The sequence below is a fragment of the Nothobranchius furzeri genome, chromosome 10 (assembly GCF_043380555.1).
Source record: "Nothobranchius furzeri strain GRZ-AD chromosome 10, NfurGRZ-RIMD1, whole genome shotgun sequence".
In the NCBI taxonomy this organism is placed as follows: Eukaryota; Metazoa; Chordata; class Actinopteri; order Cyprinodontiformes; family Nothobranchiidae; genus Nothobranchius; species Nothobranchius furzeri.
In genome coordinates, this window is record NC_091750.1 from 47858245 (window position 1) to 47874993 (window position 16749).

A 16749-nucleotide genomic window follows, 5' to 3' on the forward strand; every position below is an offset into this window, starting at 1 on the left:
AAAATGTAATACGGTAAATAAACAGAATCTTTAAAAGAAATTCCCATCTGCCATATTTTTGACCCTTAATTCTAAGCAGAGGCCCGATCCATTTGGCTCTCCTGCTGCTGGTTCTCAACAGCAGCCCTAATCAGGCTTTTAGCGCTTCTACTTGTTGTTTTAAAGACGTGTCCAAGTCATTTAGAACAGAGGAAAGAGCTGCAGCGAACTCTGCTTCAGTCGCCATGTTTATGACAAACTCGGCGTTAAGGTGTGTGACGTACGCTACTCAGCGCTGATAGGCTCGGTTAGAATTCTCAGGGGTCGGAGTTATTAGAATAGGAGAGTTCCCAGACCCTTTCTCTGTGCAGAATTAAGCAGAGGAGGAGTCTGGCAGGCCAGGCTAACTAGTTTTACCACAGGAGAATTTTCTTTAAAAATAAATCCAAACCCAAAAATCAAATAACATAAAAGATCACCTTCTTGCTTCTCCTGCTCTGGACCCGCTTCAGTAATGCTGGTTCAATAACAAGTGAGTGAACAATTATTTTTCTAATGTTAAAATTAAATAAATTTAAAAAATATAGTTATTCTAAATATTTTAAAACAGCAAAAGAAAAATTGCTCCAACAATAAATCTAATAATGAACAGTAAATGCTGGTGATATAATATTGTAAAAGGTTATTGAAAATATGCCAGAGCAAATAGTAACCAAAGCTAAAAGTAAATATTAGAGTGTGTGACCTTTTTTTAATTTTTTTGGGGGGGAGGGGAGGGGGGGGGGGTTCAAGCAGTGTATAAATAATTTCCAGTCAAAAGGACTGATTTTGATCACTTGAAAAGATCTATAGACTAAACACATTGGAGCCACTATTAGCATCACTGCAGAGGTGTAGCCTAGAATCATCCCAGCCTAACCGTGTTTCATTATTTTATTATTATCCATGATTAGGACAAAAAGTGTACATCCAACTCTAACTGAGCTAAACGACCCTCGTGTACCATCGTTACAGCAGGGATGAGTCACTTCTGCGTCCCATCCACGAGTCTGTTTGTTCTTGTTATCAGGATGATGTTCCACTCCCTCCAGCTAAGCCACATCCACCTCCGCCTTGCAGGTCCCGGTCAGTCAGAGCAGAGAGTGAAGCAGAGCCTTTCTTCTCCTCAGAGAACAGAAACCTTCTGAGCTCAAACATCTCAGAGCCGTCGGTCAACATGTGCACTGGAAAATGCTCCCAGTGCATCGCTGTGAGTCTGTACCCACTGGCGCTCATTTCTATCATCTGTAACATCGTGCTGTTCTTTCCTGCTGGAGACGTCCAGTACGCCAAAGATGGACACATCACAGAGGAGGTGAAATACATGGGGGGTCTCATCGGAGGGGGAGTGATGGTAAGTTATGATCTTATCTTTCAGAAAAGTGGCTGGGGAATGTTTTAAGCACAACAGCTGATAAAAAAAATTCTAGGTGTAATTTTTGTGTTTTAAGGTATGATTTTTGTGGAACTATTTTCTGTGATGTATCCAGAACTTTGGCTGCATAGTGGTACAGTGGTTAGCGCTGTTGCTTTGCAGCAAGAATGCCCTGGGTTAAAATCCCAACCTGGGGTCTTTGCATGGAGTTTGCATGTTCTCCCTGTGCATGTGTGGGGACTCTGGCTTCCTCTCACAGTCCAGAAACAAGACTGCCAGGTTGACTGGTCTCTCTGAGTTTTCCTTAAGTGTGTGTGTGTGTGTGTGTGTGTGTGTGTGTGTGTGTGTGTGTGTGTGTGTGTGTGTGTGTGTGTGTGTGTGTGTGTGTGTGTGTGTGTGTGTGTGTGTGTGTGTGTGCGTGTGCGTGTGTGCGTGCGCGCGCTTGGCTGTTTGTCCTGTGTGTCTCTGAGTTGCTCTGCGATGGACTGGCAACCTAGCCAGGGTGTACCCCAGCTGCTTTCCTTGAGATTGCTGGGCATATGCACCAGCCCCCCGCGACCCTGTGTGGACAAGCGACTATAGACGATGGATGGATATCCAGAAGAGTGGAATAATAAGTGAGACTTTAGGACACAAACTAAACAAGTGTCCTGCTGCAGGTGCTGATTCCTGCTCTTCACATTCATCTGATGGGGAAACAGGGCTGCTGTGGGAACCGCTGTGGGGTGAGTCAGACGTCCTGAATAGACACATTTAACGTTCGGCTCCATGTAAATTTAACAGAAAAGGAAGTAAACATGAAATCAATCAGAGGAAATTAGACTATAGCAGGTGCTGATGCAGGAGTGAAGCAAAAAGAAAATGCAACAAACATTATGTTTGGGGGGAGGGGGTCTGTGACTAACTTAACAGGACCTGTTTTTTTTACCTTGTTTCTTCCTGAACTCAGCTCTGTTTTGATTCTTATCTGCTTCAGAGATGTTTCTGGTTAATGTTTCAACCTTTCAGATGTTCCTCTCCATTGCCTTCGCCGCTCTGGGTGTGGCTGGAGCTCTGTACAGCTTTGCTGTTGCTGTTCTCGGTCTGCAGAATGGGCCCCTGTGTCAGGTCCTGCTTGTTTGGACGACACCTTTCAAAGACAGGTGACACGCGGGAAACGACTCAGATAACACCTTTTGGGTTCAAAGACTTGTGTCCCTCACCGAACCGTCTGTTTCTCACAGTGGCACGGGTTACCTGACAGACAAGTCAAAGTGGTGGATGTGTACGGCGCCCAAAGACATCCTCCCGTTTCACATCGGGTTGTTCAGCACCCTGCTGGCAACCAGCAGCCTGCAGGCGATCCTCTGTGCTGCTCAGATGATCAACGGGCTCTTCGGCTGCCTGTGTGGAACCTGCATCAAGAAGGATGTAATATGAAGGTGATTTTTAAAGAAACTGGTGTTTAATTCCACCTCTTCCCATATGTATTAAGTGAATAACCAGAAATCATCATGTTTTTGTCATTTTTACATTTTTAAAGGCACTGTGAGGACTGTCCAGGAAAACTGAAAACCGACTTCTGGGCAGTGTGTTTATTTATCTTGATTTATTACATCGAAGTCCAAAATTCTCAGAAAATTCTGTACTTTGTTGCAAAAAATACATTAAACTGATGGTAAAGATTTAAAGGCACTGTGAGAACTGACTTAACAGACAAACTGACTAAAACAATTCAAAAATAAAAGACAGTTGGTAAGGACACAGAACTCATAAAAAACACAGTGCTCTAGTTAACCCTATTACCCACCTTATAAAGTTACTGTTTACAAAAAGGGGAATTTCCAGACAACTTCAAAAAAGTACTCATAACTCTAATTCTGAAATCTGGTGACTCTGACCAAGTTAGTAACTGCAGACTAATCACTATCTTATTGGCCATATCCAAAGTTATAAAAAATTCAACAAAAATTCTGAACAAAATTCAGCTACTTCATTCAGAACAGTTTGGGTTTCGCTCAGGTTACTCAACCAAACTGGCCACCACCTATCTCACCGAAAATATTAAAAGATCCTTAGAGATAGGTAATGTAGTTGCAGCACTTTTCTTAGATCTGAAAAAAAGCCTTTGACAGAGAGAATCACGAGATGCTCCTACATAAACAGACAGCTATTAACTGGTTTAGATCATATCTAAAACACAGAACAGTGTGTTAAAGTTAAAGGAATTAAATCAAGTATTAAAACTGTACAACTGGAGTTCCACAAGGTTCCATCCTGGGCCCATTGCTGTTTTGTCTATACGTCAATGAATTACCCAACAGTTGTAAACGTGTCCAGTGCCAAATGTATGCTGATGATGCTGTCATCTATGTAACCACAAAGAAGATAGTGGGAGTGTTTCGCTGGTTCAAGAATAACCTTCAGACTCTGAACTACTGCAAAACCGTCTCCATGTGTTTTACGATCAAACACAATATTCCCGTCAACTTCACTGTCTTCATCGACCAGATAGAAATCCAACAAATGGACGAGTTTAAATATCCGGGTGTTGTTTTCGATTCTCATCTTAAATTTGAGTCCCTCATCAGAAAAGTGTCCAGAACCATTAGGACCAACCTCAGCTTATCTGTAATAGCTGCCCAGCTGTACTTGCATGCCATGATTCTGTCTCATCTCTACTGTCCAACTGTTTGGAGTCAAGTAACCCAGTCTGCTTTAAAACCTGTCATGTGTTTGTACAAACAAGCCCTAAAAGCTCCGGACCCAAAACCAATGAAGTGGCACCACTGTAAAATACAGAAGTGCAATCTCCTGAGTTTTGATAACTTATGAACCTCTCTGTCATACAACTGACATTCAAATGTCTAAATGGCCTTGTCCCAGAGCTGGTGAGCAGACTGATCGTAAAAGCTAGCAGCTCAGGAGCTACAACCAGAGGAATAGCCAAGGGAGACAGCAAACCACTGAAATATAAAACATCATTTGATCAATCGTCATTCTCCTTTAGAGGACCTCAGATCTGGAACAATCTACCATCAGCAATAATGCTGTTAACAAATTTGATAACTTTTAACTTCCAGGTGAAAAAATAGCTTAAACAACAACAAACTTTTCAACACTGATGTTTCTTTTTAGCTAAACTAACTTATTTACATTGAATGTGTGTGTGTGTGTGTGTGTGTGTGTGTGTGTGCGCGCGCGTGCGCGTGCGTGTGTGTGTGCGCGCGCGCGTGTGCGTGTGTGTGTGTGCGTGTGCGTGCGTGCGTGTGTGTGTGTGTGCGTGTGTGTGGGTGGGTGGGTGGGTACGCACACGCACGCGCAAGTGGTAGTATGTAATAAATGCTGTTATTTGATTCTCTAAAAGTCTGACCAAGGACTAGGTTTGCAAAATGGCCTCTGGCTAGAAAACATCTGTACAAAACAACGGCTGCATTGCCCTTACATGTTGTCTTTGTGCTGTCCTTGTACAATAAAACCAAACTAAACTTCTGAGCTGTGTTTTTGTTTTACATGATTTTTAAATGCACAAAAAATCTGCATTTTGTTGCAAAACCAATATTAAACTGATTTTAAAGTAGCTCAGATCTTCTGCAGTGGGTTTCTTGGGAAATGGATGTTCTTGATTCTCCCTCTTACTGGTTGAAAGTGGAATTACAACTGTTGGAAACAACCCTTCTGTAGCTAGTGCTAACAACAAACTAATGCTAACAATGAGCTAATGCCAACCCAACCCAGCTGATAGAACCGGAAAGAACAAACACATGCACTGGGAGAACATGTAAACTCCTTGCAGAAAGACCCTAGGCTGAGATGTGAACCCAAGACCTTCTTGCTGCAAGTCAACAGAGCTAACCACTGCACCACTGTGCAGCCCACTCATGCTACATGTCACTCAAATAAAATTATTCATTATTTCAAGTATTTAGTGGTAAAATTATTAGACAGCATGGGCTAAACTTCCACTGTTATGCTGACGATACTCAGTTATATTTATCCATTAACCCCGATGAACCTGATCGGTAACGCAGATTACAGGCTTGTCTTGAAGACATAAAAAATTGGATGACACTAAAAGTTTTGCTTTTAAATCAAGACAAGACTGAAGTTCTCATCTTTGGACTGGAAATTCAAAAAAGGAAACTGCTTAGTCAATCACATGACCTGAACGGCATTGAATTAGTCTCCGAGAACAAAGTAAGGAACCTTAGTGTTATCTTTGACCAGGACAAATCATTCAGATCCCACGTTAAACAGGTTTGTAGGATTTCCTTCTTCCACCTTTGGAATAGCTAAAATTAGAAGCATCCTTTCCAGGAGTGATGCTGAAAAACTAGTTCATGCATTTATTACGTCAAGACTGGATTACTGTAATTCATTACTCTCAGGAAGTCCACAGAATGTAGTTAAAAGTCTTCAGCTTGTCCAAAATGCTGCAGCTAGAGTTCCGATGAGAATTACAAAGACAGATCATGTCTCTCCTGTCTTAGCTTCCCTACATTGGCTGCCTGTTAACTCATTCACTGCCAATGACGACTAAATTCATCATTTGTATTTTTTTACTGTGTGGGCGTCGGAACGAGCCCCTGCACTGTGAGAACAAACAGCCTAGCTCTAAGGCCAATTTTCATCCGCATAGGTTACACGTCACGTGATCAGGAATCAGAAAATCCATGTGTCAGGACAGGGGTGTCAAACTCAAATTCCCACTGGGCCGAAATGAAAAACTAGGACGAAGTTGCGGGCCAAATTCAATATGTTTTAAAAAGTGACGGTAAATGTGCGCATTTTCCTTTATCTACAGCTATGTGTGGTTGAAATTGTTCATTTGGAAACAAACTTATTTTTGCAGTAACACTGAATCTGGAATAACCAAATTACACATGAGCAAATAATTTTTAAATAAAGCACATCGGTGATATTCGTTACTCATTATGTCTCAATTCTTTTAAATATTTGTATTCCTTAAAATGTGTATACTCAGAAATTTTTTTTATTTTTTAATATTTTGAATCTTTTAAGTATTTCTATTTTATATTTTCTTGTTTATTCTTATTTTTACTCTTTTTTTGTTGCCCCTTAAATGAATGTTATTGCTGCTGTGACACCAAGCTTTCCCCACTGACGGGCAATAAAGGGATTTTCTATGTATTTCCATTCTATTCATCTATCTGTAATGTTTCCAGCTCCTGTTTTAAAGTAGGTGAAATCTTTTCTCACAGGCCAACAACAAAAATAAATAAAAGTAATTCTCTTAAATGAAAATGTAATCTCACCTATTACCTTTCATGCTTTGGAGCAGAATGCTCAGTTTGCTCCATTCTAATTTACTGTGATGCTCACCTGTTCCAGCCAGAAACTCCTGCATCTCTGGGGTTGGCTCTGAGCTGAGGAAGGAGTTAATCAGTGAGACTCCTTTGTTGTCTAGTTCATCTTCATCACAGACAACAGTTGCTCACATAAGTTAGTGCTGCTGAACATGGAGAGAATCTGAGCAGCTGGACCATGCAGTTGTATCAGTGTGGAAAGATAAACACTGCAGCAGCCACAGAGTCATACTGACTTGAGTGTAGTTAAATTATCTCGGTCTGGAAGTTGGTCGGTGTGCTTTCTGTCAGCAGCAAACAAATGACTGAGCGTCAAATCCATTTCTGGGCTTCAAAGTCAGCAAATTACTGATTAAACTCGGCGCTGAGTAAGAGGGGGGTTTTCAGTTTGTCCGATGCGGAGGACAGTACCGCTGCAGACGCTGATGCGAGTAGCATGGGCGCTAATGACTGTAAAGATACCATTTTTTCCCTTTGAAGCATATACATGTTGCATCTTTGTTGAAACACCCTTCCTTCTGCATCAATCTTTCTCTTCCTGGGCATTTTGGGATAATTTATGGATAGTTATTTTCACTTGTTGCATTAAGTAAACACGAATTTGGATACACTGCAACCTAGTGGCGAAATACTGCCACTGCACTGGGAACACGATCACCATACATTATGGGAAATGTAGTTTATAGTCAATGTATGCTTTGAAGTGGCATCGACCTATTTTAAAACACTTGAAGCTCTCGCGGGTGACATAAAATGATGCGGCGGGCCACATCTGGCCCGCAGGCCTTGTGTCTGACACATGTGTTAGGAGATCGTTTTGGGCCGCTGCTGTAAAAAAAAGTGAGGCATAAACCAGAAAAGCTTCTGCCAATCACAATTCGACAACGGATTGTGAAAGAACGGATAACGCTCGAAATAAACGGATTCTTCCTGATGTAAGAGGTCAGTCTACCTTTGTTTTTGGTAGTTTTGGTGTTGACATCATCCTAGCGCGCAACATCCTTTGACTCTTAAAAAAAATAGTAAAAAGGGCTTTTCTGATAAGAAACCGGCTGGCAGTGAATGAGTAACATTTCTAATAGATTTTAAGATCCTCTTTCTCACATATAAAGCTCTTAATAATCAAGCTCCATCATACATCAATGATCTGATTGTTCAACACATTCCTAACCGAGCACATCGCTCTCAGACTGCAGGTTTACTGGTGGTTCCCAGAATATCTAAAAACAGGATGGGAGGCAGATCTTTTAGTTATCAGGCTCCTCTCCTGTGGAACCAGCTCCCAGCTTTAGTCCGTGAGGCAGACACCCTGTCTACTTTTAGGATTAGGCTTAAAACCTTTTTATTTGACAAGGCCTATGACTAAAATCTGATGTTAGCCCAGATCTGGACAAGTGGGGGAGTACAGGGAGGTGGAGTGTACAGTCGGTAAAGACGGCTCTCCCTTGCCCTGCCTCGAACATGCCTCCATCTAAAAGGCTAGGTTATACAGAGATATCTCTGTGGTTATGCTGCTATAGGCTTAGACTGCTGGAGGACACACTGACCACTTTCCACACTCTACTACTTTCTTCTACAATCTGCTCTTTAACTGCTTTATTTCATTTCAGTTGTTAACTTTATTTTTTTTCTAAGTGTTTTTTTCTCTCCAGAAAAAGCTACAATGGCGTTCTGCTGAGCTGTGGTGGCCTCATGGAGGGGGCCATCGGCTTGAACACTGCTGCTAACCACTTAATCATTCTCCCTCTCCTAATAACAAATTACTCTCTTTGACATGGAATGTGCTACTACTAGTTTACCTGTTCAATCAATTATAGATTCACTAAGATAAAGATAATAAAGTTTATCTCTTACCAAATAGAACATTTACTAAGATATCATAATTCAGCCATAGGAACACTATTAGGTATATGTGCTTTGTGTGTGTGGATCATCGGCATATAAATATTGGACAATGGGTTTCCATAGGCTCCAATAACACGTTTTGGAAGAAAAATGGGAGGTGGCCACCACTGCCATTTTGACCGTGTCACAGGTTCCATCAAGCCCAGACAATTCCACAAAAGGGAAGAGAGGTGGAGCTGAGAGTGCGGCTGTAAGGCTGGGATCAACTGACGACACCCGGTCGAACTAGCTACAAGCTAACCTGAAGCTAACCCAAAGCTAACGCGGGGGTGGGAGCTAAGCTAATGGAGGTAGCAACCTAGCTTCAACCGGAGTCAACTGTTCACAACACCAGAGCTTCTGAGTCAGAGATACGCCGGGCTGACCGCTGGGTAAAACCGGGTGGAACACAGAGGGCTCCCGAGAGCTCCACAAGCCGGCAGCCGCACAGCAGACAAGCGCTGCTGCGATCTGAGATGCGCATAGCTGCCGCTGGGGAGAACCAGGTGGAAAGGTTTCCACCCCAGAGCTCCACAAGCCGGCAGGCCGCGCAGCAGTCAAGAGCCGCGATCAGACAGAGATACGCCGAGCGGCAGGGAGGGGAGAAACGGGTGGAAAACATCGGTCTCCCGAGAGCTCCACAAGCCGATAGTGGGAACCCAGCTCCACCAACATGTTATATTTCAATCCATTTTCTAAAGAGCAGCATTAAGTTAAATGCACTGGGTTTTACCCTATTACATTTAAATTTCATGGTTAAACAGTACATGTTAAAATCTAAGCTCGGCTCGGCAGTGACCTAAAATACATAAATATAATTTTACTTACCGAATAAAATGAAGTGGAGACTCCTTGGACGCTCTATTAGTGCAATTAATGCCACAGCAAGTCATTTTGTCCAACAATTGCACAAAAAATATCCAAAAAAGAATACACAAACACAGAGACTCAAAATCCCGGAACAGTTTCCAGGCCAGACCGAGGCTCTACTGAGGCCTTCCACGGAGCTAGCTCTGTGGTCACGTGGGTCGGATGCTCATTAATTATACAGAATTTTAGGCTTTTAATACACTTAAACAGAAGAGTGAGAGAAAAAATTCACCCCCCTCAGAGTTGTCATGAGTGTAAACTAAATAATTTAAACAAAAAAAAAATGTTCTGGTACCAGGCTGTAAACATGTTTATTTCTGCTGTGAAATTGGTATTTTTAACATGGGAGTCAATGAGGATTTGCTCGCTTCTGACACCAGCCCCCAGCGGATGAGGGTGGAACTGCAATTTATTTCATTTCCGCGTTGGTCTCAATTTTTCACCCGCATTGTGGGGGCTTGGTGTGGATGTGTGTGTGTAGGTGGATGTTGGTGTACGTATGTCTGCTCTGTTTTTTCAATCCCCAGTGAGTCATGGCAGATGGCTGCTTATACTGAGCCAGGATCCTCTGTTAAAAGGGAGTTTTCCTCTCCACTGTTGCTGCATGCTTGCTCAGTATGAGGATTGCTGTAAAGACTCTGACACTAGTCAGTGACTCGATGCAATCTGCAGGGTTCCTTATATAGGAAACATTTTACAGATTGGCTTAATGACCTGAACTGTATTGGAATGTTTACTTTGTGAAGACCCCTGAGACAACTCTTGTCGTGATTTGATGCTATATATATAGTAAAAAAAGATAAGTGAAGGACAGCATTTTCCATTTTTGAAGAGGTAGAACAAGAGTCAATGCTCTCAAGGTTTACAGAGAGTCTGCTAGAGGAGCAGCGGGTCTACTCTGAGCCCCTCCCAGTGAGACACCAATGAACCTAACATGCATGTTTCTGGTTTGTGGGAAGAAACTGTAGTATCAAGAGAAAATCTGCATAGAGAGAACATGCTAACCCCACACAAAAAGATGAGAAAAAACAGGTTTATTTATAGCACATTTTCTACACAAAGGCAAATCAATGTGCTTTACAGCAAGCAGAAAGGCCACAGCCGGGATTCAAACCTGCACCCATTTTGATGAGAGGCAGTAGTGCAGCCACCTGAGCCACTGTGCATCTGTTCTTAAAGTAATTTTATAAATAAGTCATTTGAACTATTTCTACTTTTTCTGCCCCCATAATACTCCTCAAGAAATCTTGGTATTTATTCATGTCATCTCAAAAGAAAAAACAAAACAAAACAGGAACTATCTGAGCTACAAATTACAGAACAAGGATGTTTTACATTAGTTGGTCACTCTTTACTCTGACAACATGTGCACTGGAAAATGCTCCCTCTGCATTGCCATAAGTCTGTACCCACTGGTGCTTATGTCCATCCTCTGCAACACTCTACTGTTCTTTCCAGGCTGGAGTGTCAAGTATGTCCAGGAAGATCACATCACCCAGGAGGTGAAATACATGGGGGGCATCATCGGAGGGGGCGTCATGGTGAGTTTTGGATAAGCTAGAAAGGAAGATCTGTTTCATGATTTTAGTAGACGTGATAAAAAATGCTGAACATTTTTACCACCCCTGTCAACACCAATCCAGGTGCTGATCACAGCCTTTTACGTTCACCTGATTGGAGAACGGGGATGCTGTGGAAATCGTTTGGGGGTGAGTCCGTCAGGCGTAGTTACACCTGTTCATGTGAAGAAAATGTTCTAACTAGTCACATTACCAGTTAAACTACATTAAAAATGGGAAATTAGGCTCAGGGTGGAAGCAGAATATAATTTGCTGTGTTAAGCTGCATCATCGTTGCACAATATGTGCTTCCTTTTTGATGCAGAGAACGTAAACCCAGTTAATATAAAAACCAATGAGTGCCTGTGTGAAGATCCTCTTGTAATAAGGTCATTGAAATCAGACAAATTATTCTTAGTCAAAAAGGAAATAAGCTTTTTTTTATTCCTAAACTTGATGGTTTAAAAGTTTGTTTTAGATTCTGATCAAATGTTTCTGATTTATTCTTGTTTGAATGTGGCAGATGTTCTTCTCCATCGTATTTGCTGCTGTGGGTGTGGCGGGAGCCGTGTACAGTTTCATTGTGGCGCTGGTCGGCTTGTCTTCTGGCCCTCTTTGCTTCACTGATGAAGGGAAATGGGACACGCCTTTCAGTAATAGGTGATGAGCTAAAGCAATGAAATTGTTGACTTAATAATCTGAAATCAGTTTATTCATTCACAACCCAAGTAACATCAAGACACTTTACAACTGAACCTGCTGGTGCACCGAGTTCATTATTAAAATTAGTTAAAAGTTTTCTTTCTAAGCAAAACGTCACAGACTTGCAGCTTTTGCTCTGTTGTCTCAGTGTCTTTACAGCAATCCCTCAAAATAAGCATGTAGTGACAGTGGAGAGGAAATATCCCTTTTAGAGCAACACTCAATAAGTTTTGTGCTTCTCCTTCCTGCTGGCTAAAAACAGAACTACAACTTTTGTAAACAACCTGCTGTGGCCAGTGCTAAAAATGAGCTAAAGCTAACACGAGTCAACTGATACTAAAATAAACCGCAAAGTAAAACATTCTGCACTGTTGGACGAAAAAAATCTCATTACTTATGTCAGGACTAAGCAGACTGAGCTGATCGGTAGTTCGGATGTAGCGTGAGAATGTTTGACCCAGATGCGGAGAAGACTAGCGTTGGGAGAACAGCATACACGCGGTTGTTATAGGAACAACTGTATGTAACTTGATGTAAACGGGTCGCACAGTTATTCCCGAAAGAAGGAAGATCAGCACACTCACTGGTATGTGCAGCATTGGTAGGATTTCTAGTAGCTTTGGACACAGTTCAGTAATCCGGAAGAATCGATGACTGAATGGTTAGCCAGGATGTGGAGCCGCCCTTTGTAGAGTTGGCGGGTGACATAAAGGAAGTGAAGAGAAGGGAATTGTGGGAGATTGAGTCCAAACTTAGGTTTGAGCAGCGGAGGGGCGCTGAGGGGTAGTGACCATGACAACTTACAAGTCCAGCAGCAACAAAGCCAGGGCACCATCAGTCCATGTTTTTGTAGCCTCCTTCAGCTCCTCAAACTAGTGCAGGCCGCACAGATTTTCACTCTGGTTTTAGCTCTTTGCTTCACCTCCTTTTACCATGTCAACAAAAAAAGCTAAATTCTTTCTCGTGTGCTTTTTATAGATGGTTGGCAATCTTAAAAAGTTAACTACTATATTTTATATGAGCTACCAGCACAGTAAACATCTTTTACCATAGAGACCTCCTGCGGGTTTACTTACCTGAACTACAAAACTTTTAAGTGCAATTTATGGTCAGCAGAGAGCTACAGAGTGCTTTTTCAATGTGGAGTTGCTGACATTTCTGGTTCAAGAACCACTGAAACCAGCTGGAAACACATGGGCTGTTTCTCAATGTCAAGGCGCCTGGCCTTGCGAGGCGATGTCTTGCGAGGCCAGGCGCCTTGCTTGTGAGGACACTGTCCTTCCTTGGTCAAAGAAAACGGTTAAATGGAACAGACTTGCATCACGTGACCACGGCTTCCCCAGTGGTCATGTAACGTCATGTGGCATGGGAGATAACGTTATATTTTATATGTATACGTTTCAATATAAATATATAATGAGCCTTTTACTTTTTAAATTGAGTATATGTTTGTTAAATTAAATATATAAGTGAGTTACTACCCACTAGCCATCGAAGCTACAACTAATAAGCAACTAACTAACCACAGATAACTTCTTTGGATCTAAAAAAAACATTTGAAATTAGCTGACTTACTTTTAAACTTGAAAATTGCCCCTGAAGTAGCTATCAGCTTCTGATCCACCATCCTTTTGAAAATACCGTGGTGTATTCTAATTTTTTACCAAGGCTATGCTACAAGACACCTCCCATGTATCCTCGCTTAGCTAGCTAAACGGCTAACAAACAGAAAACACACGCCTCGGTAGAACATGAACATAGGAACACGTCTTGGCGGCTCCTGGTGACGTATCTCCTAGGCGACCGGGGCGGGCCCAAGACATTAAGGTGAGGTTCCTTGACACTGAGAAACACCAACAGCTTTAAGTGTTAAAAACTCTATTTAAAAAGGGGGACCGCAGGATGTGTTTCAACTACAGGGGATCACACTCCTGAGCCTTCCTGGTAAGGTCTATTCAGGGGTTCTGGAGAGGAGTGTCCGTCGGATTGTCAAATCTCAGATTCAGGAGGAGAATTGTGGTTTTCGTTCTGGCCATGGAACACTGGACCAGCTCCATACCCTTAGTGGGGTCCTGGAGGGCGCGTGGAAGTTCGCCCAACCAATCTACATCTGCTTTGTGGATTTGGAGAAGCCATTCGACCGCATCCCTTGGGGGGCCCTGTGGGGGGTACACAGGGAGTATGGGGTACCAGTCCCTTTGATACAGGCTGTTATGGGCAGATTGGTGCTGTGTCTGCAGTAATGTGGGAATTGTATCAATCTGTTGTGGTGTAAAGTGAGCTGAGCTGGAAGGCGACTCTCAATTTACTGGTCGATCTACGTACCCTCACCTATGGTCGTGAGTTTTGGGTAGAAAGAATGAGATTGTAGATACAAGTGGCTGAAATTAGCTTTCTCTGCAGGGTGGCTGGACTCTCCCTTAGGCACAGGGTGAGAACGGTCATCCACGAGGGGCAAATCTGCTGCTCCTCCACGCCGAGAGGAGCCAGATGAGGTGGCTTGGGAATCTGGTCAGGATGCCTCCTGAATGCCTCCCTGGCGAGGTTTTCCGGCACGTCCAACTGGGGGTACAACCAAGGGAAGACCCAGGACATGCTGGAGGGACTATGTCTCTCAGCTGGCCAGGAAACGCCCCCTTCCCCAGAGGAGCTGGCCCAAGTAGCTGGGAAAAGGGAAGTCTGGGCCTCTCTGCTTAGGTTGCTGCCCCCATGACCCAACTCCGGATAAGAGGCTGAAAATGAATGGATGGACAGAAGTTAAAAACTCTTTAGTGTTGCTTTACCAGGAAGAAAACTCCAGCAGAACCTGGCTCAGTAAGAGCGGTCATCTGACACAACTGATTCGGGCTTTGAAAAGACAGAGCAGATGCACACAAAACTAAACAGGTAAACTGGAGTAGAACTTTCAGTGCTAAAGAAAGTAAAACGTTAATTCAATTCAATTCAAAGACACTTTATTAATCCCAGAGGGAAATTTGACTTTCAGTACACACAATTCTGAGATCAGACATACATACATAGGCATAGACCCATGACAAGAATTGGTGACTGTGGTCATTCGCAACCCGAGTCGTGCTACCTTAATAGACATCAGAGGGTTTATATGAGGATTGAGTCAGGTGGAGGAAAAAAGGCACTTCAGAGTTACCCTCCACAGGGAAGGCAGCTTTGCTAGGCAAAAAACGCCTCAGACAGAAATGCAACAGACTTCAGACATTACACAACATAGGTAGGGAAGTAGGGTTGGGGACTCTCCTCACATCAGTGCATGCAGCCGCAATGAGCAGTGCTCGTCACCTCCGTTTGGACAGGGGAGGGAGGTAATTGGGTTAAATAGCACAGTGACTCCTGGAAACTGTTCCACGACCTTCAGAGGTCACAGTTCCGCCCAGGCTGGGATAGGGAGACAGAGTTGCCATGGCGACGACAGCATTACACATTTCCTCTGAGGGGGAGCAATCACTTCAGCCTCACAGGCTCAAGGGCACCAGATTCAGATAATAACTTGTTTTGAGGCCAGACAGAGATAATTTCCTCTCTGTCTTAAAGTTCTGTTAGTCTCCTACCCCTCTAGATCCAATAATGGCGTAATTTAATCTATCCCAATCTGCGCTGTCCCAAGGACAGACAAAGAGCCTTGGGATAAGATAGGGAGGAGAGGAGGAAAAAAGTGTCTGTACTCTCCAAGAGCCGGAAGAAGAAATAGGAGAGGAAGGATGTTTAGAGGTTGGCAGTATGCCAGTCGATAACCCCCTCCAGAAGAAATTTCATGTTTATTCTTTATTTCACAGCGACCTGAGTTACGTGACTAACCATGCCACATGGACTCAGTGCAAAGAGCCAAAAGAAGTTGTCCAGTTCAACATAGGACTGTTCATCAGCCTGGCAGTAGCCAGCGTTCTGCAGGCCCTGCTCTGTGCCGCTCAGGTCATCAACGGCATCTTTGGATGCATCTGTGGAACCTGCAACAAACAGGTGCTGAATGTTAACATCTAAACTGTCTAGCCCACTTTACCCCATTCTACTGTTTTATTATCATGTGTTTTATTTTACAGGAAGCATGATAGCATGTGGAGGAGAGGCGTGAAAAGACAATCCCCTGCTGGAAAGTTGAGATGGTTTCAGCTTTCATGTTTCTAATCATCACAGTGTATTACTATAATGCTTGATAACGAGTTTTTCTGCATTGCAAATAATCTGTTCAAATAGGATTAATGCAAAATAAACTGGTTTAACATATGCAGTCATTGGTTAAATTCATTTCCCCAAACAAATATTCATTTTTAAAGCTGAGTGAGAAAATGTCTTTCAAATTGTTCTTTTTTTATTAAGTTGGTTTCAACAAATTTAGTCAAAATTTAGTAAGTATTTTCTTATGAAATGAGATGTTTTTTTCTTCTGCAGCTTCTGCACACTGGTGCTTGATAAACCGAGTTCAGACTGACACATCACAGGTTTATCACTAATAGTGATATTAAACAGATTAAACTGTGCCATCAAGTGGGCCAGTTGTAAAATGTGTCCAAGAACCGGAGATAAAACAAGTTCTGGTTCGGAGCAAGAGTTTATAAAGAAGTTAGCGAGATCCAGCTTTTATTTTGGTAACCAACTTCCGCTTATTGGCAAGCGAATTTGCATATTAGCTAAATGTTTAAGTACCAGCTAAATATTTATTTTCCACGATGTTATTTAGCTCCACACTATATTTTATATTTTTGGGTCAGACTTAAATATTTATTTCCCAAATACTGATTTTGCAAACTAAATGTTTAGCTCCAAAATCAATATTTAGCTGGGATCTAAATATTTATTTCTGAAATTAAATATTTAATTTACAAATTAAATATTTAGTTCCAAAATAAACATTTAATTAGTAAATTAAATATTTAGTCAATGAATAAAATATTTATTTTACAAACTAAATATTTAGATAAGACCTAAATATTTAGTTTGCAAAAGAAATATTTAACTACAAATTAAATATTTAGCTTGCTAACTAAATATTTATTTGGAAACTTTAACATTTATAAATTTA

General features: G+C 42.1%; 2 protein-coding genes across 3 annotated transcripts; both read left to right on the forward strand.

Moving 5' to 3' along the window:
* Positions 1-1058: 1058 nt before the first annotated feature.
* Positions 1059-10994, forward strand: LOC107386493 (transmembrane 4 L6 family member 5). Of its 2 annotated transcripts, none has more exons than XM_015960919.3 (5): positions 1059-1372; positions 2053-2118; positions 2402-2535; positions 2617-2814; positions 10912-10994. In XM_015960919.3, exons 1-4 carry the CDS (start codon positions 1196-1198, stop codon positions 2810-2812), a joined length of 573 nt encoding a protein of 190 aa, XP_015816405.3. In that variant the 5' UTR covers positions 1059-1195; the 3' UTR covers positions 2813-2814; positions 10912-10994. The 2 variants fall into 2 exon arrangements, with proteins under 2 accessions (XP_015816405.3, XP_015816404.3); XM_015960918.3 differs by lacking the exon at positions 10912-10994 and adding an exon at positions 2916-3199.
* On the forward strand, positions 4965-16478 carry LOC107386494 (transmembrane 4 L6 family member 1). Its single transcript, XM_015960920.3, has 5 exons — positions 4965-10994; positions 11097-11162; positions 11536-11672; positions 15506-15689; positions 15770-16478. Exons 1-5 carry the CDS (start codon positions 10818-10820, stop codon positions 15776-15778), a joined length of 573 nt encoding a protein of 190 aa, XP_015816406.1. The 5' UTR covers positions 4965-10817; the 3' UTR covers positions 15779-16478.
* The last annotated feature ends 271 nt before the right edge of the window (positions 16479-16749 follow it).

What these genes read in the sequence shown, in the direction of transcription:
- LOC107386493 (XM_015960919.3), top strand. Translation starts at nt 1,196, where the DNA reads ATGTGCACTGGAAAATGCTCCCAGTGCATCGCTGTGAGTCTGTACCCA. An exon ending in GCTGTGGGAACCGCTGTGGG is followed by an intron (nt 2,119 to 2,401) that starts GTGAGTCAGACG and finishes TCAACCTTTCAG; the next exon opens with ATGTTCCTCTCCATTGCCTT. An exon ending in ACGACACCTTTCAAAGACAG is followed by an intron (nt 2,536 to 2,616) that starts GTGACACGCGGG and finishes TGTTTCTCACAG; the next exon opens with TGGCACGGGTTACCTGACAG.
- LOC107386494 (XM_015960920.3), top strand. Translation starts at nt 10,818, where the DNA reads ATGTGCACTGGAAAATGCTCCCTCTGCATTGCCATAAGTCTGTACCCA. An exon ending in TCATCGGAGGGGGCGTCATG is followed by an intron (nt 10,995 to 11,096) that starts GTGAGTTTTGGA and finishes ACACCAATCCAG; the next exon opens with GTGCTGATCACAGCCTTTTA. An exon ending in GACACGCCTTTCAGTAATAG is followed by an intron (nt 11,673 to 15,505) that starts GTGATGAGCTAA and finishes TTTATTTCACAG; the next exon opens with CGACCTGAGTTACGTGACTA.